Source organism: Sinohyriopsis cumingii, chromosome 8 (genome assembly GCF_028554795.1).
Source record: "Sinohyriopsis cumingii isolate HCF-2022 chromosome 8, ASM2855479v2, whole genome shotgun sequence".
NCBI classification, from domain to species: Eukaryota; Metazoa; Mollusca; class Bivalvia; order Unionida; family Unionidae; genus Sinohyriopsis; species Sinohyriopsis cumingii.
Window position 1 is genome coordinate 116,992,580 of NC_142968.1, and position 25,719 is coordinate 117,018,298.

Below are 25,719 nucleotides of genomic sequence, written 5' to 3' on the forward strand. Positions count from 1 at the left end.
TTACCCCAAAAACATCTAATTAATTGACATTGTAATGATAAGTGAAACTTATATTGTATAGGATTCCTACTGAGGTATCGCAAGGAACATGACGATTGGCGGGAAATGGAACTTGGCCGTGCCAATAGGAGTTATACAGCCACGGGATTGCTATGTGGAACATCATACAAATTTACAATTCGAACTTTTAACGAAGTTGGCACAAGTATAGAAAGTAACATGATTGAAGCACAGACGAATGGATCAGGTACTAGATAATATTTGATTTTAATTTACAATTAGCACATGCTTTTTATCAGCAGTATAGACTCTTTGCACCCTTTGTATATTGTGACACACATTAAATTTTAATAAATAAAAAGAAACAGCAGTGTCGAAATTGTATCATTTGGTGTTTCTATCTATCAGGCAATATTTTTATTCATGTTTTTAATTAATAACCAAATGCTTGTTAATATAAGTGATATTTTTTTTGTTGCATCTGCAAATTGCATATATTATATACACAACAGTGCTTTTGGATATTATTGGTCTGAATACTAGGACTTCAAGGTGAACTTGATTTCTCTTAAATAATGCAAGAATTAGCCAATGTTTCTAAAGTATGCCAATGGCTTTATAAGTTTGCTTCCATTTGTGTACATGAAGGATATCGGTGAGGGGGACATGATTAACACATAGGGCTGTGAGTTTTGTTTTGCATCATTAATTTTGGATTAGCTCAGAGCAATTGTTTTAATAGTCTTTGATATATTGAGAATCTTGATGGCTACTGTTACCAGACTTCACTCCTAAGGAGTTAAATTTCAGACACTGTTATTCTGTTTTGTTCCCTTTCAGTTGTTTAGATAAATTGGTCTTTTAGAGACATTTTAAAAAAAGATTTATTAACTTAAGATATATATTTTGATTTTTCAGTACCCATAATGCCCGTTCAAAGCAGTATACTCTTGCATGTTAACACAACGTCTCTTGAATTGGATATGAGTACATGGAAGATAGTACACTGCCCAATTAAGTTCTTCTCGATTAAGTATCAGGTATCAGGTGACAGTTCCTGGGAAGATATTGCAAACGATCTGAAGCCAAATACTGTAAGTCATGACGTTTCCAGATTTTTACACTGGGGCTCAAAAAGCAGTAACATTCAAGAAAAAATAATATTTATAATGTAGCAAAAAGCATAAAACATATGTATTAAATAACTTTTTACATTACTTGAAGTAAAGAGAGTATTGTTTTTTCAAACAAGACAAAATATACTACTGATGTATAGTATTGTGGTTTGATACTACTGCAAAGGTACAAATATATACAGTAATGGGTGCGATCATCATCATAGGTTACTTACTGTAAACACTTATATTTCCCTCAAATTTGGCTTACCTGTGTAGACTTCCAGGTACAATTCAATGGTTAATGTGAAAGTTGGCACCAAATAAATGATGTCAATATTGTTAGTACAATGCCATTATTTGGTAATATTTACTTTTCTATGATTTAATTTAGACAATATTTACGGTGCATGATCTACAACCTGCCACATGGTACCAAATGAAAGTTACTGCACACAGTGCCCCTGGTTCTACAGAATGTCTGCTGAAGTTTTCCACCCTCACTTATACCGGAAGTAAGCATGACAAACCTTTGTTAAGGAAACTTGAATAAGCATACAAATGAATGAAACAACCATTTTTATTCTACATCTGCATTATTGCTTATGATATGACAGATTTTGAAACATGGATATAATATATCAAACAACGTAACGTACTTGTTAGAAAATTCCTTTAAAACCAAATTATGCTATTGTCTTGGTGATTGAGTGACCAGGTTTTAATAAAATATTGCATAAGCTTTGTGAAATACATTTTTTCTTTATTGGAAATATTTATTTTCCACTTTTCTGTTAAATTAGCAGTTTTAAAATTGATAGTTTAGATATTGATTTCCTGGATTTTGTTTTGAGAAACTTTTTTATTCGATTAGGCAATAAACAGTCCATCAGCTAACTAACACAGTTATCTATCTATTTATTTATCTATCTATCTATCTATCTGTGTGTGGGTGGGTGTTTTCTTGGATCCTTTAAACATTTTCTTTGGGCATAAAGTCGCTATATGACATTGCAAGATTCTGTTATTGTTTTAAAATTGAAGCTTTCTTGACTGGTTTTGTTTCTGAAAGCTTGACACAATTCTCTGAACATTATGGTTTTAATATTACCAAAATAATAGCGTTGAGAATTAGACATACAATAAAATGTTAAAGAAATTATGAAATCAACTCTTAAAAATATTTTGAGTATTAAACGAATTAGACTTAAATATTATTCAGAAAATGTGATCTTTGAATTTTGTAGAACCTTTATCACCACTGTATATTTACCACAAGAGTGAGCCATACTTTTACGAGAAGGTCTACATCATGGTGCCCCTGTGTGCTGCAATAGTATTTATTCTTGTACTGATCATTGGCCTAGCTCTGTACTGCCGACGAAGGCGAGATTTTATAAGATACAAAGGTATTTTGTATGTAGAAAGTCTCTCTCTCTGTATATATAGGTAATTTTAATCTTGGATATCAATTGATTATTTTCTTTAAGTGACGATTGACATGTGAAGTGGATACATGAGAATAATGTATGCCATGTTTAATGAAAGTTCACAAGAAACCCTCAGAGTATTTAACGTCCAGTTTTTATATGAAGATAGTATTAACATAGTCCTTGATGAATATTTAACATCCAGTTTTTATATGAAGATAGTATTAACATAGTCCTTGATGAGTATTTAACATCCAGTTTTTATATGAAGATAGTATTAAGATAGTCCTTGATGAGTATTTAACATCCAGTTTTTATATGAAGATAGTATTAACATAGTCCTTGATGAGTATTTAACATCCAGTTTTTATATGAAGATAGTATTAACATAGTCCTTGATGAGTATTTAACATCCAGTTTTTATATGAAGATAGTATTAACATAGTCCTTGATGAGTATTTAACATCCAGTTTTTATATGAAGATAGTATTAACATAGTCCTTGATGAATATTTAACATCCAGTTTTTATATGAAGATAGTATTAACATAGTCCTTGATGAATATTTAACATCCAGTTTTTATATGAAGATAGTATTAACATAGTCCTTGATGAGTATTTAACATCCAGTTTTTATATGAAGATAGTATTAACATAGTCTTTGATGAGTATTTAACATCCAGTTTTTATATGAAGATAGTATTAACATAGTCCTTGATGAGTATTTAACATCCAGTTTTTATATGAAGATAGTATTAACATAGTCTTTGATGAGTATTTAACATCCAGTTTTTATATGAAGATAGTATTAACATAGTCTTTGATGAGTATTTAACATCCAGTTTTTATATGAAGATAGTATTAACATAGTCCTTGATGAGTATTTAACATCCAGTTTTTATATGAAGATAGTATTAACATAGTCTTTGATGAGTATTTAACATCCAGTTTTTATATGAAGATAGTATTAACATAGTCCTTGATGAATATTTAACATCCAGTTTTTATATGAAGATAGTATTAACATAGTCGTTAATGATTCTTGTTGGTACATTTCTTCTCTGCGTAAGACTGTGTTTGTTCAATGAAGCCATGAATTAAGGAGAACAACCGTTTGATCATTTAGCTGTAATCTTTAGTTAAAGTTAATGTATTTTATATTTATTTCTTTAGATCTAGTTTTCAAGTAAGACAAGAGGATCACTTGGAGATTTTGACCAGTTCCTTTTGTTTTATATTCACTGGAATTTGTATAGAAAAGCTATCACTTTCCTTTCAAAGTTTGATGATTTTAAGTTTAATATTTGATATTGTTATTATTATGAGCTGCATTTTGATTGTTTTAACATTTTAATTTCTTTCAGTCGATATTGTCTTTCTTTAACTAATATTGCTTAGTTTGAAGAATTGTAATGCCTATTTATAATTCATTTCTCCACTTGTTGACAGAAAATGTCACCTGTATGAGAAGGGACATAACTGCTGAGACATCCTTAATGAATGATCTTGATAAGAGACAAAACTTGGATTTAAGCCCTGGCCAAGGAACTCCAGACCCGTTCTCTAACAGAAATGTGAATCTTTTGATTTCCTTACATTCAGATGACAATATACATGACAATACACAGTCCTGGATATTTAATGATGGCAGTAAAACAACAAGTGATAATGCATCAATTGAGAAATCTGGTACGAATTCCATTTTTGCATATTATTTCTGTAATATTTTTTGTCATACCTCATATTTATTGAACCTCTTATATCGCATAGTGCATAATAGTCAAGATAAATTTGAAAATCTGCAACCATCTGATATGGTGTTCTTCATAGAAATTAGTCTTCTTTGTTGAACATCAAGTAAATTACTTATTTTACTTCAAAACGCTTTTGGCTGGCAGTTTGTGAACCTTGTAAATCCTTCACCAAGTTAATATTTCACAAAATAACAAAATTTTGCTAACAATTTCTATGCATTTATATATGTAACGAAGACATAAGATAAATAAAATTCGAAAATTGTTTGCCAGGTCTTACAAACCTCACAGGTGTAGCCTATTTATTGAAAAGGGGTTGGTTTTTACAAAACTGGTTAAGAAATATTTATCATGACAGTTCTATATACAATGTGCATATGAACCAGGAAATGCAATGAGAGACAAGCGGAGACTCACCCTGATATTGCAATAGCAAAATATTGACAGTTTTGAAAATTTTCTTCTATCATTATGTTTTTGATTATGTATCACCAGGTCAGGTAAAGATTTCTGTGGTTTTTATATCATCACTGTAATATAAATGGATTGAATAGTGCTTGCTCAATCATTAAAACAGCTTGGATTGCCAGAACAATAGAAAAATTATGTGGATTCCAACTTCATTTTTCATCTGCCTATTACAACCTGCCTCTTGATCAACCAAGAATGCATCCTGAAAACAAATTAAACACAATTATATTTTATTAGTTTGTGGTCATAATGTAATATTTTGCTAGTTTCCCAGTGACCAGTATTAACAATTTGATATTTGACTGAAAATGAAAACAAATAAAACACATGACCCAATACATTTACTTTTCTCATGGATTTTAATGTTTTTTTAGATGATGAAGATAATATCAATCCTTATGCAACATTTAATGAGCTCAAACTAGTGTTCTCAGATCATCCTCCCATTAACAAGAAGGAACAGGAATTTGACAAGGACTCTATTAGTTTGGAGAAGGAAGAGGCTCAAAGAGCGGTAGTTTGCTTTTATTAAACTTGAACTCTGTTTTAATACCTAACTTTTATATTAATTGCTGATTTACCTAATTGATTTGAATATTATTTTATATATGTAGTTATATACTAATATATATTGTACCTTTTGAAATATAAAACAGTTTTGTTGAAGTCGATCAAATGTTAATAGTTAAATGAAACATGTTTTATAATAATAAATTGTAAAAGTTGGTGCAAATATTTATAAAGTATAAAGGGTCTAATCAACCAACATGTATATTATTATCATTATTACTATTATTATAGTTATTATTATTATAATTATTATTATTTATTATTATTATTATTAATATTATTATAATTATTGTTATTATTATTTAGTATTATTACTATTATTAAAATTATTTATTATTATTACTACTATTATAATTATTATTATTTATTATTTTTATTGTTACTATTATTATATTTATTATTATTTATTATTTTTATTATTAATATTATTATAATTATTGTTATTATTATTATTATTTATTATTATTATTACTACTATTATTATAATTAATATTGTTATTATTATTATTTATTATCATTATTATTATTATTACTATTATTATAATTATCATAACTATTATAATTATTTATTATTATTATTACTATAATTATTATTATCATTATTTATTATTATTACTATTATTATTATTTATTATTTTTATTATTACTATTATTATAATAATTATTATTTATTATCATTATTATTATTATTATTATTATTATTATTATTATACTTACTTTTTATTATTAATTTCTATTATTATTATTATTAGATGTTATCACTTCAAGAGGCAGAGGATCAAGCTCCAGGACCATTGCCAGCAGGCAAGATTTATGGAGCAAAAAGAGAAGGCTATGACAATCAAGGTAAATACATTTTGATATTGATTTCATTTTCCAGGCATTTGAAACTTTCTTTATTATGATTATACATGCAAATGTTTGATGCAGTTTGGATGATAACTTTGTGAACATTTGTAATAGGAGTTAAACTTCAGAATGTGCAATTTTGGTGGCATTTAGTCATCTTTTTTAACAAGAAAGAACTTAAAAGACTTTTATAATCTTGGGTTTTGGACTCTTGCATTGAGCTCTGGATATATTTATCCTGTGTACAACATACAATGTCAGATTTTTAGCCAGTTTGAATAATTATAGACCTGAATATAAGAAAAACAAATATTTCAGCAGGATAACAATACTTCATGATTTCATCAGACATATCGTTTATCTGAAAGCTTCACTTTAAAGGATTATGAACAAAGGTTTATGGTTGAATGTATTATTCTATCATGTATTTATGTTAGGTATTGTGCTGAGTCCTAGAAAATATGCAAGTGCTGACCAGATTCATGCATTATTTACAATGGCTCCACCAAGACCACAAAGTGCCTACAGTAAGCAAAAGTCTGGCTCAAGAAGTTCACCAAGTGACAGAGGAACAGGTAGATCTTTGACAGAATATCCTTTATGTTTTAGTACCTACTCGTTTAAAACTAAAGAACAACACTGCTTTATCATCCTGTGATGTATTTTGTTTGCTGTTGTATTTTGCGCATGGTATTAACATTCCTTTTCCATATATAGAATTTTTTGTATGAAATAAAAAGCCACAAATTTTAGATTAAAATTGATCATCCAATACAAACACAAATTATCACCCCATACCCACAGAATAAAGTGTGGATAATAAAATGTGGGGATAATATATCAATCAATCAATAGAGAGTACGATAGACATCTGATCTCATCAAACACATTCTCAACCTTCAGTTTTAATTGATGAAATGATTACAACGAATGCCAAGATGACAAGAAGATACAGAATCCTCAAAACTTATCTTTCTGTATGCAGGTAGCCAGCGTCATAGCCTCATCTCCAGCGTTACAACAGTTTCAAGTAGTAGAGATGAACTACTGGAAGCTTTTGAGAATGCCAAGAGGAATCCCCCTCCTCCTATTGTGTATGAGACTGAATCGGACTATCGATCATCCCAACCGACGGACAGCTCTGGAACAACAGAACCTGGAATATGTCAATTCACCCAGTCTCCTCCACGTCCAGATGAACAAAGGGAAGCTTCATGCGAAGTTCCTGCATATGATGGTAAGTCTTGCATCAGATATGAACCATCAAGCCTGGAAATGGTCGAATCTTTGTGCTACATTGATGATCAAACGTATATTATCATACATTCGAATTAGTCCGCTTGATTCAAATTAGTCCGCTTTTGTTTGTTCAATTACTACCAAGCAGCCCAAAAGAACGTGATAATCATTTTATGATATCATTGATATGATATCCATTAGTACACTGGTTTTTCCTAGTGCAGTGAACTCAGGGAGAGGTTGGACGTAAACTGTTGTGATTGCAACATGTCTGCAGCTGGTAGACAGTTGAATCTAAATTTGAGGCGTGGTGCGTCTCCCATCCCCTTTTTCCGAGGTATACTTTTCGTGAAGAATGAGAGCCCCGAGGGAACATGGTATAAGCCCTCTGCTGAGCCTTGACGGGCATAGTCAGAATGCACAGGACGGGCAAGGGTTCTCATGATGTAATATGGATAGCATTCATACTGGCACATTGTATGCAAATTTATTTCTGTAAACATTTCTCACACAAATTTTTGCTGAACGAACATTCTTCATTACAGAAAATGTGTCGTTGTTATTAAAAACTATTTCTCACTTAGACATTTTACTTTGACAAAAATTATTTATATGTGTAAATTCTTAAAGTATTACCGTCTTAAGTAATTTTGTCCTTAATACGGTAAAATTGGTAAACGTTTCTTTATAACGGATGAATCTGTATACATACAATGCATTCATACATGGTAGTGAGTAGATAAACAGTTTATGTAAGGTTGCGTCTATGGTTTGTAGACACAACAGGATGGTAGGTACTTGTGTCTCTACTCTCTGCCACATATTCATGCCTTGTATTTACAAACTGAAGCCACAATGTCTCATCTAGCATGAACTAATAGTACTTGGCACCTATGATCAGATGAGGAGATGTTCAGTCAGGTTATAAACAGCCATTACTTAGGGGCACATTAGAAATGCAACGCACTTAGGCTACTAATTATAAAACGTCGAATTTGCAGACATGAAAGAGAAAGAGCACGCGAGGCAGCTGCAGTTCTCCTAAGCATATTAAATAGGGTCTTTTGAGATTATTTCTTGTCCTATCATGAGACGTTTCATCAAATTTAGGTGGAGGAGGATCCTTCTGAAAGTGCCGAAATTCTGCTGGGAATATCTAGATTTTTTTTTGTGTTCATAAAAGGAGGATAGGCCATTTCCCGATTATGATTAGAGCTGTGTTTTGCCTCTTCCTGTATTGTCACAGCGTAGTGTACATTGTTGGCCACACGGCGTAATTAGGCTTTCATCTGATTGTATTTTTCAACGTCTTTCATTATTGGCTGTTGCTTTTAATCACTGATGTATGTAAGTGTTTGGATCCTCGAGGTATTTGTTTGCCTTTAGCTGGAATCGCAGGTTAAATAGCTTGCTTGTAATTCCAGGCAGTCAGCAGGCTAGAGAGTCTGCCTCAGAGACTTCGACAATAAGGTCAGCAAGAACGGCAGAACGTAGGCATAAAGCTCAGACCCCTATACTGAGAGGATTTGAAATCGGTGGTATACCACGCCGTCAATGTCACTGTCATTCAGATGATGTTTGTAAAGCGCAGCTTGATTTAGATGATTTGCTGGTGTCTGTGGATTTCATCAGTTCTTACAACTGGGACAACGGTTGCGGCAGACGCGACGATTGATAGCTCTAAATACGTGCTCACTGTTGAGATTTTTGCTTTTGGAACAAAATTTGTCGTATGCCACGTTTTATTAATCTTTATAAACCTAGATTGTTGTCAATGTACTGCTACACGGGGATTTCCTCAGTATTGTGGACGTTTGCTATTACAATAAGCAGAATGTGTGTAATTTGCACGATGGTACTAGACGCATTTACCTTTAATAAAGACGCCATATAGCAATGGAAAAGTGCGTTCAAAGAGTCACTTGTGGGATGTCACCTCATACAGGTCACTATGCTAGTCGGGATATTGGAATAACAGATTTTCTTTCCGCTTTCATGACATATTTCGTCAGATAGACAACCCTCTATTTGGGACCCCAAAAATGATACAACATTGATAAACCACGGAAATTATAATTTGGCAGTAAAACTTAAACCTTGAAAATTGGTGTGCAAGGACCAGCTGTTGTGTATAGTTGCTCAACAATATTCACACAAATGCGAAAAGAAAACAAGTCTAACATTGTTGGATTTTGTTTTTCAAATCTTCTACCAGGTTGAAGCGCGTCCACTTCTGCAGAATACGGCATAGAACGCTTGCAGAAAGTCATACACTTGTCAATTTTATGAGCATATCTGTTACTACATTGGATAAGTTTACCTAAACTATCTCGAGGAAGACGTATAGCAAGAATGAACTCAAAGCGAGGCTTACTACGACTCCTCTTCAAGTTGTGTTAGATAAATTGCTACCTCATGGGGCACAGTTAAATATAGAGGCACATCACTAGCCGACGAAATTAAATCACAGGAAATCTCTGCAGTCCACTGCTTTACCTTTACTCTTGACCAGGTACAGGTCTTTACTCAGGCCGCTATTGAGCGGATTGATAACAACACTCTGTGTAGGCTATACAGACAGCACATAAATCAGGTCAGAGGATGGCCCCACAGCGTGATTGCGGAGGATAGAGCGAACATCCTAAACGGTCGATACCAGGGAAAAATTTGCAGAAGGCCGAACTCGAAAGCAGGAGGAGCTGCTCCTTGGCTAAGGAGCAAGCGGGAATAAATAATAATAAGTGCCTCTGGAACTGTGAGGCCTATGTGATGATAGCCGTTGATGTTTCGTTTTGGAAAAATATGACAACGGTTGTCCCATGAATGCAAAGTATGATAAGTGCGACGAAGTCACACTTTCGGATTGGCTTGAATACGCCACCTTTGTAGCCGTTTTCACCGGAGCTGTTGTACTGTTACAATGGTAAAATGAAACAACAGCATTAGCCACTTCCATAATATCGCCCATACTATAGTTTCAAAAGTCGGAAAACAGGTAGGGATGTCACATTAAGGAACGGACGAGACCCATGTACTAATAACTGATTGCAACATGCCCAATATGTTATTTATAGCAATGTGTAGCTGTATCTGTGCGAAGGATGTTTGTTGACGGAAAGCAGATTATCAATATGATCTGCCACAGTGCATTGGTTGCTAGCCTGGAATTCGGTTACTTCCTTATATCCAAGAGTTTCAAAGGAGCAAGCCTAAAACTTGAATGCAATCCATACAATGCGAGCATGTTCACTTACAAAGTAGGTTCATCATTTGCTGAAAGTATGTGCTGATTAAACATGCCATAATCCAGTCAGAAATATTTAAGTTGCCGCTGCTGTTTTATTCGTAGTTCCGGCTGAACAAGCGTGAATGGCAACCGGTGTTATGATGGTTGGTGGCGTCGTAGTTAATGCGTTAGCCTTCTCCGAGTAAACAAATTTATATTTGCAAAGATATACACAGAAACGAAACCGTAGGCCATGATAAAGCTGTAGATAAACTCCAGGTTGTTCAGGCTGAGTTGTGCCGTAAGAGAACAGAACTACTGCACTTAATTAATGGGGAGCGTCGCATTCAAAGACTGGTCTAGCGCACTTTCCAGGACAGTGGGAGAGTACACTTTGATCTCTTGAGCCGCTAGAACACAATCCCAACCTAGATGACGTTTTTGTTTTCAGTCAAGTTTAAAATGACATCAATACGACCTTTATCATCCTTAGAGTGGCTTGTACAGCCCTTCACACGTACAAACTCTAAGTAAAGAGTCATTCCGCTTCGCACTTCCGTTTGTTTTACAAAACATACCTGCTGGTGTTTGTCAGACAACCTACTTATTTTGTTGGTGCAGAATAATCTGTACTGCTGACGAAATTTTACATTGCGAAACATGCGGTGGCATAAGCAGAGCTTCGCGGCCATTTTCATTGACTGATTCCATACTTTGTAATCGACATGGATAAAAACTAGATCTGTGGAAGAGTGGTCTGGAGGCAGTCTTGTGCTTTGCGCATTTGGTGCACTGGGGCTCTACTAATTTACCAGCAATGAATGCAACGCTGCCAGTTCCCAAACTTTCAGCTATTTTCTCGGCTTGTCGGCCTGCTGGACTATATCCGCTATGGATACAAACATCGAGAGAAAGCTTTCTTTTTATCGGTTATAGCCCAAAGGGATATTGTCGCAATCACAATTCTCAGAAACAGTCACGGTGATCCAGGGTGGTGCGAGGGCATGAATGAAGTAGCAGGTCACCGGGCAGACATATATTTCAGCCGCAATGCATGTCACGAGGTGACGATTTCACAGTTGTACGCCGAAGGATGTCAATCAATCTAACTTTTTCTGCCACAACAAAGTTGGTTGGAAGATGTATGTACTTGCTTGCTGTCGACTCTGCCTGTCATTATAAAGAGGCGAAGCCGTTAACTTTTAATGTGCATCTATAAACGGGCACCTCCGAAGTCCTCCAAGCTGCTTTTAGGTTGACAGTGGGTACGTGTTTATTGTTGCAAGTTCATGTGAGTTGCGTTGTAACTAGTGACTGGGAACATTATGCATGTGAAACATCTAGATTGGCAACTACTTGCACAGTGCATTGTAGAGCTGCTTAATCGATGCCGAATGATTGGCTCATTGGTCCATTAATATGCCCAAAGACGAGACGTCTTCCAGATGTACGATCAACTGAGTGGGGCCAGCGGTTACCGTATTTACAGTTACCGTTTTGAATGGCAAGGTGATTCGTTTGACAGACAAAACACGTTTAACAGAAAAGTCCCCGTTCCCTCGTCCCGTCCTCCTACATCACCACATAGACCTGATGGTATGGATGAGAGACTTTTATCTTCCAATGTAGGCGTACGATATCAGTATCAAGCGGATGCTATAAGGTCGAAAGCGCCAATTGACCCTGTATTATCCCGTAGTATTCTGTAGCACAAAGTACAACAACATTGACTCTTTCCATGTTGCATTAAAATCATGCGTACTTTACCATTTGCATATTTATGGTTATTTCCTAGCCGATCAACACCAAATGTTGCTCCTCGTTGGGGGTGTAGCCCAAAAGCATGCGGTGTGGCCATTAATTTATTCCTTTTCTAATTCAATAATGTCATATACATTGCGTATATTTTAGCCTTGTCTTGGCGCTTGTAGTCTTCAAGTTTCTTTCGATAACTACGCGGTGATTATGATCTTTTAAAATGGACTGGATTTTCATCCGCTCAGCCAGGGATGGTGCCACTCTTACACGCTCAACCATGTATTTGACGCTGCATGCCACGAGGTGAGCGGGATTGTTCCACTGGATATAGTCGTCTATATTTAAAATTTGTTTTGGTTTTCCACTTTGTCTCCCCCATTAGATGTGTACTGTCATAACATACCCCATCATCATTCACCTTCATGGTCGCCGATAGCCAGGTTTACCGCCTTGATGGCCATCTACACAGTAGCGTGGCTTCCACGAAAACCCCTTTCTACTAAGGCAGCCAGGTCATAAAAATAAAAGAAACGCAGGCTCATGTTATTTCTTCATTTTTTTGTCTGAGGCTGTTGGTACATCCATCCAAAAGTAAAATAAAATGTATGGATAACGGTTGGTCACCTATTAACCTACCAGCTATTGTCTTACTCCATTTGGCTTGTCGAATTGCTTCCCAGATATCACTCCTCTTAAAGCTAACCTTTCTAAAGACCGGAAAGTGGAAACCCTATAACCTGACATGACCGTTTTTGGCAGTTAGCTCTGTAGATCTTTAGAAGCCAAGATAGCCACTATTATACTCCAGTGTTGTATATATTCTCGCCCTTTTTGTCTTCGAAACCGATTGCAAGCTTACGGATCCTTCTTAGCGTGATTAAGTCGTCCACGGATGCTCCACACCTGTTTACTCTCGAAATAGTTTTGAAAGCTAGCGTCGATTAAACCATATCCATAAACAGCATCCTCAAAGTGCCCAATCACACTCTGGGTCTCGCAGTTACGTCGCCATCCCATAGTGGAACAGATTGGTTGTGTCAGCTACTTGGATAGTGCAGACACCGTTACACTATAGCTTAACTAGGCAGACTTTTTTGTTATAGGGCTAGTCAGTACCCGTAATAATATGAGGACGGATGTCTAAAATATTAAGCACGTTACGCCTCCCATTTACACAGATTCAAGCATTTCCTCAACCACTTACCAGCAGAAGTATTGCAGAGAGACGTGTTTAGACAGTATATATTCAAACTCCGCTGAAACTGTATTAAGAAACTCCGCGGTAAGTGCACCCATCATATTATTCGTGCAAAGTTTAGGACGACGTCAAGAACGACATAAAGTGTCCATATTGTCTTCCACTTCAACCCATAGTAGTGAGAAAACCTCTTCGGAGCTGTCAACTTATTTGCCTCGTCTAAAGCCTCAGATTACTGTTTGCCTGATGTGGGTGCAATAGCTAGAGGGTCTTGAGCATCGAGATTTGTAAATTGCTTCTGCACTACTGCCTCAAACTCAGATAGCGACTCGTCCATGGGTTCGTCGATAGTTCACATGTTTTATGGATTTACGAATCACGCTATTTGAAGTGCTCATATGTGTTAGTGCATATTTATGCTTTTATAATTTTGTTCACAAGAAATTATTGATGACCCAAACATATAAAAAATGAATGTTAAATATTTGTCTAGAAACGGTTGTCACGCTTCAGACTTTATTTTGCCTCCCAATATGAACTCTTTGAGTGTTTTCTATGCAAACAATGCACAGCGCATAACTGGCTATACACCTCTTTCCAAAATCAGTACAGATGAAATGTTTTCTCCCCGATTTAAGCCATTCTAAATGATTTTCTTATTGTTCGTAAATAGTTTCCATTGCGGAAAAAAAGGACATGATGCGAATAAGTGTTACATACCGAAAACAGTACACACACCAACATACACTTTTCTTTCTTGCTGTATCCAATCATTCTATGATCTTTAACCAGTGCAATTGCCCGGTCTTTAAAATACGCCTTATACTATTATTTTATGGATTGATAGTGAGAGGGAACTTCTTACCACACTTTTCTATGTAATGACTTGGAGATACATGTTAGTGAAGAATAGCCCAATAAAATGCATGCCAGTTTATGCCTTTTCATGTGAAATTTGAATTGTTTGGACTCTATAGCAGTGAAGAATAAAAATTAAGTTTTCAAAAAGCTAAATACTCTATCACGGAGACAGCAATCACGGTAAGCCTGTTCTTAGCCTTATTGCGAAACACATGCGATTAGACGAAGAATTCCCTAACTTAAAAGAAGTTTAGTCATTTCCTTGACTAACATACGCAAGAGCGTTATCGTCAAAATCTTGTTGTCTTCCTTTATCAAAATTAAAACATTTTCCTGGCACATCAATTTCGAGTAACTTTGTTAGAAAGTATAGAGATTTGGAGTTTCTGCATATGTCCAGTTTAAATGTTTGTTTGTGTAAACAAGAAGCCATTTTGTATGAAAGGCTATTTATACTTATGGGTATATTTTACCTCTGGAAGTGATTTTTTAAAACTAGATTGCTGTGTAAGACAATCCAAGAAAATGCTTAAAAGTGGCTGTGAAATAAATGTAGAAGTAAAACATGTTCCTTGTTTAAAAAATATATGTTTGGGGACACAAAAGTTTTATGGTAATTTGGAAGGAGAACAAGGTTGCATGGAATGTCGTAGATGTCAACATAATGCTTGAAGTAGCCACACATTAATTTAAAATGACACATGTATATTTTCTGATCATTTAAAATTATTATACACATTCAGAGAGATTTCAGGATACATAAAATTTATAATGTTTTAAGGATTGTATTTTTTTGTGCTTCTTATTAGAGGATACGATATCATTAATAATTCATACATGAATTTATAAGTTGTGGTTGGTGGAAAATTATTCAATCTACGGTATCAGGATTTTAGTTTTTAATGGCGATAGATTAATAAATAGCTTAATATAATATTTAAAAATGCAGCGAAAAACATGCTGTACATTTAGGAAAGGGCTTTGATTTATTAGGAACCTACGAAGATCCGGTGTCAGTAGGTCACAGACGTAGGCGACGGAAACGCTCAAGAGTTAGGGGCTGTGAAAGAGGCGGCACACATGGTCGTCGAAATCCGAGTCAAAGTTCATCAATGTCACTGAGAAAAACAAACAGGTAAATATTTTATCTTTTTTCGCTGTTTTAAAAATGAAGATTAACACAGCTTTATGAGTGATCGTGTACAAATGTATTTTATTTATTTTTAATTCTTTGCCAACCTTGTCAAAAGTGTGGGTGAGATATGAAAATGAGCACCGTTGTTATCGCAAAAACGGAAATAAAACCATCAGAGTATAAAAGGAGACTTAAGAACTATGCTGCCCGATCATACTGTCTTGCTCTCACACGAAAGTCAGCCACGAAAATAAATCGACCTAAACCCTAATCCTTTCAATTACAGCAGTAAGCATAACTAAGCAGACTGATATAAATCGTTCATATTGAGATATCATACCAGCAAATATGATTACATGGAGAGAGAGAGAGAGAGAGAGAGAGATACGTATCGAAGGAATACATCTTGTTTGAACTATATGTGAATAAATGTTCATAAGTTTTGCACCAATTAATAGAAAACTCATCATCAATGTCAAATTAAGGACCATGATATTCACGAACTTTATGATGTTATTCAATAATTTAAAAACCTATAAGCTGTTTTTCTCATGGAATATGTGCTGGTTTGCTAATCAAAGACATTCTCAAAATGAACCGTCTTCAGCAGAAGCCAAGCAAAGATACTTTCAAGTAATTTTAACTGTTGCCTAATATTTGAATTTTTAAGATCTATTCTTATCGAGTCCGAACTTATGCCAACAAAAGCGATACAAATCTATGTTCACTCACTATAAATAACCTTTGAAGACAATTTTTTAAAACCTCTAAATGGGTAATGTTTCAAACAGATGCCATTAGCCTGACATTTGCTGTTTGGCCTTAATAAAAATAAACCTGTTAAATCTGATTCTTTTTTGACCATCTAAAGTTCATTTAATCTCATCACATATATTTCAGAGTACGTTAATCACAAAGCATTCTTCCTTCCTTACCATGAGATTTATTTTAAACTTTATTTCAACGAGTCCACAATTACTACAAATATTTACCTGCTTGTTACATGTACTGTCTGTTGGGGTCTTTTGAAGAACATGCCATTATCAACTTTTTAAGTAGGCAGTTATCAGGAAAAAAACGTTCCTTCTAAATATGAAAAGGTGTCTTTCTTTAGGTGGAAAAGCTTGATTTTGATTTTCAAGTATACAATCAGACGTTTAGGACATCCCTTTTGATACTATTCTTAATTGGCATGTTATATACGTGGATATCTATTTGCTTTTTAGAGGGCACGTGGCACCTACAGCAGAGGTGACGTACGTCTTTGGCAGTAGCGATTCATCAACCCTCCCATCCAAACCATATACAGCATATATGTTTTCCACCCAAGCAGCAACTAGAGGTATCACATTTGTCTATGCATACAATTGTTTTCGTTATTGATATACGATGGTATATAAATGTTTGATGGTTAGAATATTCAAACAATATCCTCATGCGGCAATACTTCTGTCTTTTGCCTATATAACAAGAATATGCATATAAAATGGTACCTACGATTCGGCATACTATAGCCACGTGAATATTCGACTAAACGTCTAAATGGTCACCATTATAATAACCATTAATGTTAGGAACACGGTCAGAAACGTCAACGACATCATCAACATCAAAATGTATTACATGTAAATCCCTGGAGATCTGACGTATATTAGAGGCCCTTTTCGTGGATTAGCATGGTTTATATTTTTCTGTAAAAAACGGGACAAGCTAGAGTCAGGTACACTCTTTGGAATATAAGAAATGCCTTAACTATTACATTTGTCTACATGTATGGTTATTTGTTTAAAAAAATGTTATCCGTTGATTTGTGGAGCCAAAGCTGGACACTATGACCGTAGTTATATCTTCTGTGATAACAAGTTAATTATTTAATTAATATACTTTGACACTAAAAACTTACACTGATAAATTTGTATCTATTTATTAGGTTTTGACATATTTTGACATGTTTCTTGAAGTAGGTTCGTAAGAGTAATCATAATTTGACAGTGAAAAATACTCGGGATTTTAAACGGTAGCCAAACACTTAACAGTTTTTTTCTGTCGCGACCAGTACACACATAGCGTCACAGTAAAATAAACGGTATGATGAAAATATGGTCCGAAACAATAAAGAATAAAATGATGTTAATTTACTTTACTCTGAATAAAGGAGGGCGTGGCACCCCTCATGTGAGAGTACGATATGACACAGCCGTCCAAGCCCCATCCAATGACGAGAGCAGCCCACTGGTTGTTTCCCTCCCGTCTCCAAGGAGGCCAGCACCGGATGAAGAGGAATCAGTTAGCTTGATTGATAGGTATATTGCAGTATATATATATATATATATATATATATATATATATATATATATATATATATATATATATATATATATATATATATATAAGAACTGTGAAAGGAATTTTCTAATTCATAAATTTTACTGTTGTCTTTAGAACTATGTCTTGTTTTAAAAACAAAATTGAAGATAAGGTGAATAAAACCTTTTACAGTTTATAAATTGTCAGCTATAATAGTATAAATCTGGTTCAATATTATTAGTAAAGCACGACACCTGCTGAAATATCATTCTAATCAACTAATGTACATTGCATATGGCTGTTTAAAATTTGATCTCACGCAAACATATATTCTTTTGGCAACGGTGTATGAAGGTATTAAAACAACGAGGCTGAAGAAAGAAAAGAACATGAATTATCGGTTGCTGTTCTTGCTATTATTATTATTACTATTATTATTATTATGTAGGTTTTATCGACCTGTTCTGGACAGAGGTGCATCACATGGTGGCCGAATAGAAGGTGAAGAGGACAAATGTTACACAGAAGACTATACAGTTGTGTGATGCACACGTGACAGGAATGATTACAGATTTATAGGATACATTTGATACAAATACTGTAACAAACGCAGATGTAATTCGATGACAAACATTATGTGTAGAATGGGGACAAGAGTTGTTTCTAAAATATATTTAATGTGCTCTTAGGACTCGGTGTCTAGATACTGCATCATAAAAGTCCTGTCTTTAGTTGTATAGTCTGACCAGTCGCTTCTCTTCCTCTTACTTTAACGTTTTTGAGCAAATGTTGGAAAACAAGCGACCCATAACTATGAAAGAGATAATGGAACCAATTCTATTGATATTTAAGAACATTCCTACGATGTACATGTTTGTCAAGCTATAGGACTAAAATACCCTTGTCGTCATACATTGCAACTTTCAGCTGATATAGACTATTTCTAAAAGAAAGAGATCATGACAAATTTGGGCTCAGAAATGTTCCACATGAACAACAAACAATAGATTCGTTGGAACACAACCAGATGAAAATCATCCATTTCAAAGGAGCGGAGAAGAGGCATTTTCTGTTGCAATACTAGTTGTAAATATATTCCATTGTTAGTTTCAAAATATTGCTATATATTACGTTATTTCTTCTTGTGCGATAGAGATACCACACTCACCTATTATGAAGGAATGGAGCTTGCATAATGTCTGTCATTATGAAAGTATGAAAATCATGGCTTCTTTATATGAACAAATGATGTGGTATGTTTTCTTAATTGTAAAATGACACTACATCATTTCAATTATGATTATTTCTTAAAATGTATTGAAAATGTACTGGAGCAAAATTTATGAAAGTTTTTAAAATTGTAAATACACTTTATCTGCGATGCTGAATAATTTATGTTAGTACAAAAGCGACTAATACTAGTTTACGTTATTGTATTTCTTAATATAAAGTGTGCATTATAGGCTAATGCTTAAGTTCTGCTGACATATACTAGTTTTACATTAATGTCAAATTAATGTTGTTTCTATGCTTCGCTTTTTGTAAATTATCATGGTGTGTTTCATTATTCGAAAAACAAGATACAGCCGGAATGACCTCATCTGTAATGGTCCTTGCGTAAAACATCGTGTATATAATCGCATTATATGTAATGTGTTTTGAGCTTTGTGATTTGTGTTATATCAATAACTTGATTTTCAATAATTCTAAGAAGTTTGCCCTGTACATTAGCAATAATTAAACGTAAATGCTTTTTTTTACAAAAAATATCCTAAATCACCGTTTAAAACAAATATGGTTGTGAATTTGCGATATGTCTTTTATCTACATAAATAGAAATGATCATTTATTATACAGTCCTTCTTTAATTATGGCAAAGTTCATGAACGACAAGCTTGTGGTAAAGCAAAGTATTTTTCAAGATTAGTGTTTGAAGACCTATGGTGTAAAAATATATATCGACTAAATTCTTAAGCAGTTTTATTTTACTGTTGAAAATACAGGATAGGCATTTGGTTGATACATTCTGTTAGAGATGAAGACATTGTGAATCGGCAGATTTGTTCGGATTAAAATTCAGTGCGCAATTTTCCATATGTGTAAGACCTGAGCAAATATTGCAGTATTCTTGAATCCATGAAGCTTGAAAATTGATTAAACACGGCACGAACGTCCATTGTGAAATTCAATTATAACACAGATATTCATTTAAAGAAGGAATTTCAAGAAAACAAATATTTTATATATTGCTAACAAATATTGTCATGATGTGAAGACGGTCCCATCAGCACATAAGTAGTTCAATTCTGGTGTTATGACTTAATAGCTTTTCGTCTTCTGCGTTACATGATTCAATTTTAAACAGCGTGGAGCTTGTTACAAAGGCAAAGTAAAACTATTTAATTAATCGGAAATAATAGACAAAATTCAAATAATAGCTTTTAGTCTTCTGCGTTACATGATTCAATTTTAAACAGCGTGGACGCTTGTTACAAAGGCAAAGTAAAACTATTTAATTAATCATGAATACTAGACAAATTTCCGATCCTCTTGACAAAAGATAAAATGACATGACTTGAGTAGCATGCTCTAAAATTACTGATGTACCATTTTTCTGGTGAAAAATAAAGCCAAAAATTAAGTCTATATATTGCATATAATAAGGGGACACTGTGCTTGCAAATAAATCTTTGATAATCAAATGGGAAAATTGTCGCATACATTCTGATGATTGATTTAGTCTTTGATAATTTAAAAATAATCTGCTTTGACTCAAGGATGCATGGATGGTAAGTATAATCATTATGAGAATTCAGTTTTCTTTCTTCTTGCTTAAAATACAGTGAAATTAGTGATATGATTCATAACGATGTTATGTATATTGCCAACTTTGATACGTGTTTGCTTGGTATTGTAAGAAGGTTAATTGTGCACCATTTGATGATGAAATAGCATATATGTATAAAATGTGGCTTACTTTTTTCACAAATTTTATTCACAAAAACTATGTGAAATACAGCATTTTACATTTTTTTCTTAAAAGCTCCTCCTTCTGTTTAAATAAATAAGCACATACACACAATATAGTTATGTTAAAATGTTAGAAATATCATGATATTCAATAGCGGCGTTAATGCCTTACAAAATATGCGCAAATCATAATTTGCTAATAATGTGCCAAACAATATTTTGTTATCCACTTAATTCGATGGTTTATTTTTGCACTTGTCTATTGTAAATAAGAAGAAAGCACGTGATCAGGTAAATTGGACGATTAGCATTTGAAATTCAATATTTTTTAAAAGATAAATCTCGATAAATACGTTTTTGGGGGTGAAGAGAGATAATAACATTAGATAGGTTGTTAAATATATATTGATTCGTAAGCGTTTGCTTTCTTGTATCTACGTTTCATTCAGTTTATATTCCGACGAAATCTTCAAGCAAAACCTTAACTAGGCATGTGATAAGATCTTAAGATACTTGTTCATATTAGATGCTTATATAAAACGCCAGTCAAATCACGGTCTTTGGCTATTAAAAGAAACCTTTAGTTTCTGAAAGCTGTTGTTTGTACTATTTCGCTCTCTTAATCAAATGCTTTTTAACTTATTTATTATTGGTATAGGAACAAAGCATATTTAAATAATCTGTTGTCAAAATTTGACGTTGTTTTTATCTGAAAAGGGAAATATAGTCGTATCCGAGCGTTCAATTACAAAATATATATTAGTGCTCAATAAAAATAATTCAAAATGCACAAATTATTAAATAAAAGAAAGAAAAATGACTGAATTCGGGGCAAAGATTATGTATATTTTGTTTGGGAAAACTGTACCTCTTTCATTATATTTTATATCTACGACTTCTCCTTCATCTGTATCTTTCATCTGTATCTCCAGAACTTATCAATTTATCTATGGTATCTATATAAAGAATAATGTGCCGAACATTCCTAAAACACCACACCTTCCTGTTTATTTATATTTGTAGAGATATTGATAGGAGGTGTAAACCTGAAATATTATCTTCCTTCCTAGGGTGAAGGTGAAGGTCAATAATCCCTTTGCTTGCCGGTATGGTCATTCTGTAGACGAATAAATATAACATGGGTAAATAAAAACATCATTATTAAAGGCCTTTCTACACTCCAACAATATGACTGACCTTAATTTACCCTTGGATAAAAGGGCTTGAACTAATGTACTTACAGCTCGAGTGTAAATATCCCTATTTGATGTGATGATATTTAAAGCATTGTGGTACAATGTTACATCATTTTATTTCTTGTGCAATATTGTCTATAATCATTTGAAGTGCAATGATTTTTATGTTGATATATGTACGTAATTTATGAAACAGTACTTTTCCACGTTTGTGAATAAAATTAATTGGTTGTCTGCTGTTTGCAATTTTTACAATAAAATAATTTAAAGCTGTAATTCGTGATATTGAACTAGATAAACACATTACTGTTTTGAATATAACGTGAAACATTATGTGGATGCATTTATCTAAAATATCATTTGGCTTGTTTGTTTTAATCACTGCCCAAATGACAAAATTCGGCAGTAGAACTATGATATATATTCATGAAACTGCACTTATGTTTTATTCTGAGTCTGCGGAAAGAACGAGTGTGATAATGAGTAAAGATACACCAAGTTTGTCAGGTGTATTCATAAGCCGCGTCAAAGGAGTTGTTTCCTCCGACTCAGAACAAAGCATGGACGCGGTTTTGTATTTATCGCTTAGCCCCTCTTTTAAGCTTTCTAATTATACTAGCTTTTGTTGTTATTTAGGCTCAAATAAACAGTAACACAGAAAGAGTGAAAACAACAAGCTTTTTTAAATTTAACAAATAATTTATTTCCCTGGAAAAATTCTGTAATAATAAAAAAGAGAAGAACTTACGGTTTCAAGAATCAAATTAAAAAATGATCCAAGAATAATCAACGAATTAAATTGCAAAAGTCCTAGCAATAAATGTTCTAATAATTTCAAATTCGAATCCTGATGGAAAATCCAAGATGGATGACGATGACGTATGCTGTAGTCTGTACTGTGTTGTCTTTTACAGTTCCTTGTAGAAATACAAATGTTGACACTCCGGTGTTGGAAATCCAAATTAAATTTGTAAGCAATGTCTTTCCAAAATTTCTGTGTGAGTACTCCTCAAAATATTTCCTGAGAAAAAGGAATTAATCCTTTTGAAATCCAACGGATCTGAAGAAAATTATAACTGAAAATCTGGCTACAACAAAACAACTTGACATTAGTGTAACAAGTCCAAAATTGAGTAATCTCTCTCTACGCATCTCTATTAAAACTAACAAATGCGCAGTAATGGAAAAACCGGAATTGCGAAATCGAAACGGTGTGTGTGTGTGTGTGTGTGTGTGTGTGTGTGTGTGTGTGACGTGATCGTATTTATGTCACGTGCACCAAGAATGACCCTGACGAAAACCAATCATTTTAAAATAAAATAGAAGTTGTTTACGAAGGTTGCTACAAATCCTGAAACAAGGTCAGGATTTAGATCAACACCTGGTGTTTACAAAATGAATGATTCAGGTCAACCGATTTTCTGGAAAAATATCTCCAGTGAATAAATTTTTATTATAATAGCATATAATAGAATAAAAAATGTAAAACTGACAAACAATTAAATTAAAATAAATATGAATTAAATCAGATATATGTAATACTTTACTGTATATATGAAATTCAAAACGAATTGAAAGTTTATGAAAGTTTGATTCACCGAGTCTAAAAATATATATTGGTGGACGTCAAAGGAAACACCCAAGTAGCTAGAATTTGGGTGTGTGATTCAGAAATTAGACGCAACAATTGTATTGAAAGTCAGATCAAGAACGTAAGATTAAATTCTAGTGTTATAACGTTTGAAAAACTGTAGGTATTTGGTGCCTAATATCTCTCTCATCAAACTTCTGAGCTGTTGTATATAGTCAGTTGGACAAATGATGATAATGCATCATTAGTGCCCACTGTGAGATGTTGTATCAAGCATATTTCACGAATGACACCTAATGACACCGGTTGTTGCTGACATATTCTTTAAAGAACGCATCGCGAACTTCTGCAAAGAAAATATTGGATGATGTTGGTGGCATACCTGAAATATTGACTTAACGTTTGTTGTATGCTTAGATGTATCAGTCGTCTACAGGTATGCTTCTTTCTGAAAAAGTGATAAATTAGTCCTCAGATAAAATCCTTTGCACATGGTAACTTGTGAATTTGTCAATCCCTTCCTGACAATAGCACGTATACATCTCGCCCGCAACAAGGAGTTAGCAAGCATTCTTCAAGGTATCTGTGTCGATATACATTATAAACGATGTCCTGCAGCGGTTATGATTATGATTCTGGAATGCAGTTCCCTTTTTAGACGAATGAAATTATGATAAAGAGTGGGGATATGTTTTAATTGTTTCTACTAGTTACTTTTCTTAGTCTGTAGTTAAATAGTGTCTCCTTAGCGTCATTTGTTCATTGTTATATTTAGGTTTCAGTTCATAAGTAATTATAGGTTATTGCATTTGTATGGGAAAATATGAACGCGTTTTTCCGGAAATACTGCACGACCTTCTGGAGTGAAGTATATTTCAGAAAGAAAAAAAAAACGAATTCATATTTTCCCATACAAATGCAGTAACCTATTTATTGTATGCACACTATGTTTTACTGTCTAACGCTTAATAATAAAATACATTACAAGAGACAATGTAATTGAATTTATGTTTTATTCCAAAATTTACTCACAATCTTGGATTCATCAATATACTATTACAATATTCATGCTCACATAGCTCCATCCAGCGACCTTTAACTTCATAGCTTTCCGCGCGTTCAGTCACTCGTAAAATAATGGAATTCCATTTTGCTCTATCAAAAATTGAAATCTGATGTCATATTATGAATGACTGCGCCATTGAACAAAGCTTCCAGTTGGTCAGGAATAGAGGGATTTGGTTTTTCTGTCAATCCAGTTAAATTCTGATTATCTACTTCTAGGTGTTTTGCGCACGACATACACGTGGCTTGAGGAACTTGCGTTGAGAACCAGCTGCATAGCCGTTTCTGTTCTGCCACTGAAAGTTTGGAATCGTAATCTGGAAAATATCAAAGTCTTTTAATTTAAATTTTCAACAAGGTGCTGAATTAGACATTGGTTTTAGTGAACAAAAACTTCGCTTCGTTTTGGAATGCATTAAATTCCGATTAGGATTGTGATTTCGGTTTCAAATGTAGTCTGGATTATAGGCCTACATATGCCAGTACATTTCGCGCTGTGTATCAGTATTTGGAACCTACGTAATTCTAATTAGCAAAAATAGCCCATAAAGTACATTTTAAGGATATTCAAGGTGCAGAAAGGCAAGTAGAGTTATTATTTTTATTATTACCAGTTATAGATGACATATTTTGATGCCCAGTCATTGGCATGATCTTTGCTGGAGGGACCCCAGCGTTCGACAGGGTTGTCATAGAAGTCTTCCTTACTGAACGGTTGGTGATTCTGCCCTGGATTTCTGCCCTTTTACGGCTCGTTTCATCGGAGTTCACATTTGATTACCCCCCCCCCCATTGGTCTGGGATAATTCCTGCAATTTTTAATATTTTGTTCAGTAAAATATATTTTGATTTATTTTTTCCCAATGTACACTTTATTAAAAATTCCTTTCTTTTCTTATATATTGCAACGTTGATTGACGTATTTGATTGTAAAATTTGTTCGGTATGTGCAGAGTACTCATTTTGTTATGTATTTTCCCCATTC

General features: G+C 33.9%; 1 protein-coding gene across 1 annotated transcript in view; it reads left to right on the plus strand.

Annotated features, from left to right (window-relative positions):
- LOC149794474 (cell adhesion molecule DSCAM-like) overlaps positions 1-22,312 on the plus strand; it is a gene marked incomplete at its 5' end in the record, with an annotated part of 83,017 nt that extends 60,705 nt beyond the window's left edge. Inside the window, 13 exons of the mRNA XM_089969121.1 lie at positions 62-247; positions 919-1,094; positions 1,510-1,630; positions 2,363-2,524; positions 3,994-4,233; positions 5,144-5,283; positions 6,092-6,185; positions 6,626-6,763; positions 7,174-7,425; positions 15,464-15,605; positions 16,832-16,947; positions 17,761-17,908; positions 18,361-22,312. Coding sequence (XP_089825247.1) covers positions 62-247; positions 919-1,094; positions 1,510-1,630; positions 2,363-2,524; positions 3,994-4,233; positions 5,144-5,283; positions 6,092-6,185; positions 6,626-6,763; positions 7,174-7,425; positions 15,464-15,605; positions 16,832-16,947; positions 17,761-17,908; positions 18,361-18,457 — 2,012 coding nt within the window. The remainder of the gene's footprint in view (positions 1-61; positions 248-918; positions 1,095-1,509; positions 1,631-2,362; positions 2,525-3,993; positions 4,234-5,143; positions 5,284-6,091; positions 6,186-6,625; positions 6,764-7,173; positions 7,426-15,463; positions 15,606-16,831; positions 16,948-17,760; positions 17,909-18,360) is intronic.
- Positions 22,313-25,719: the final 3,407 nt, after the last annotated feature.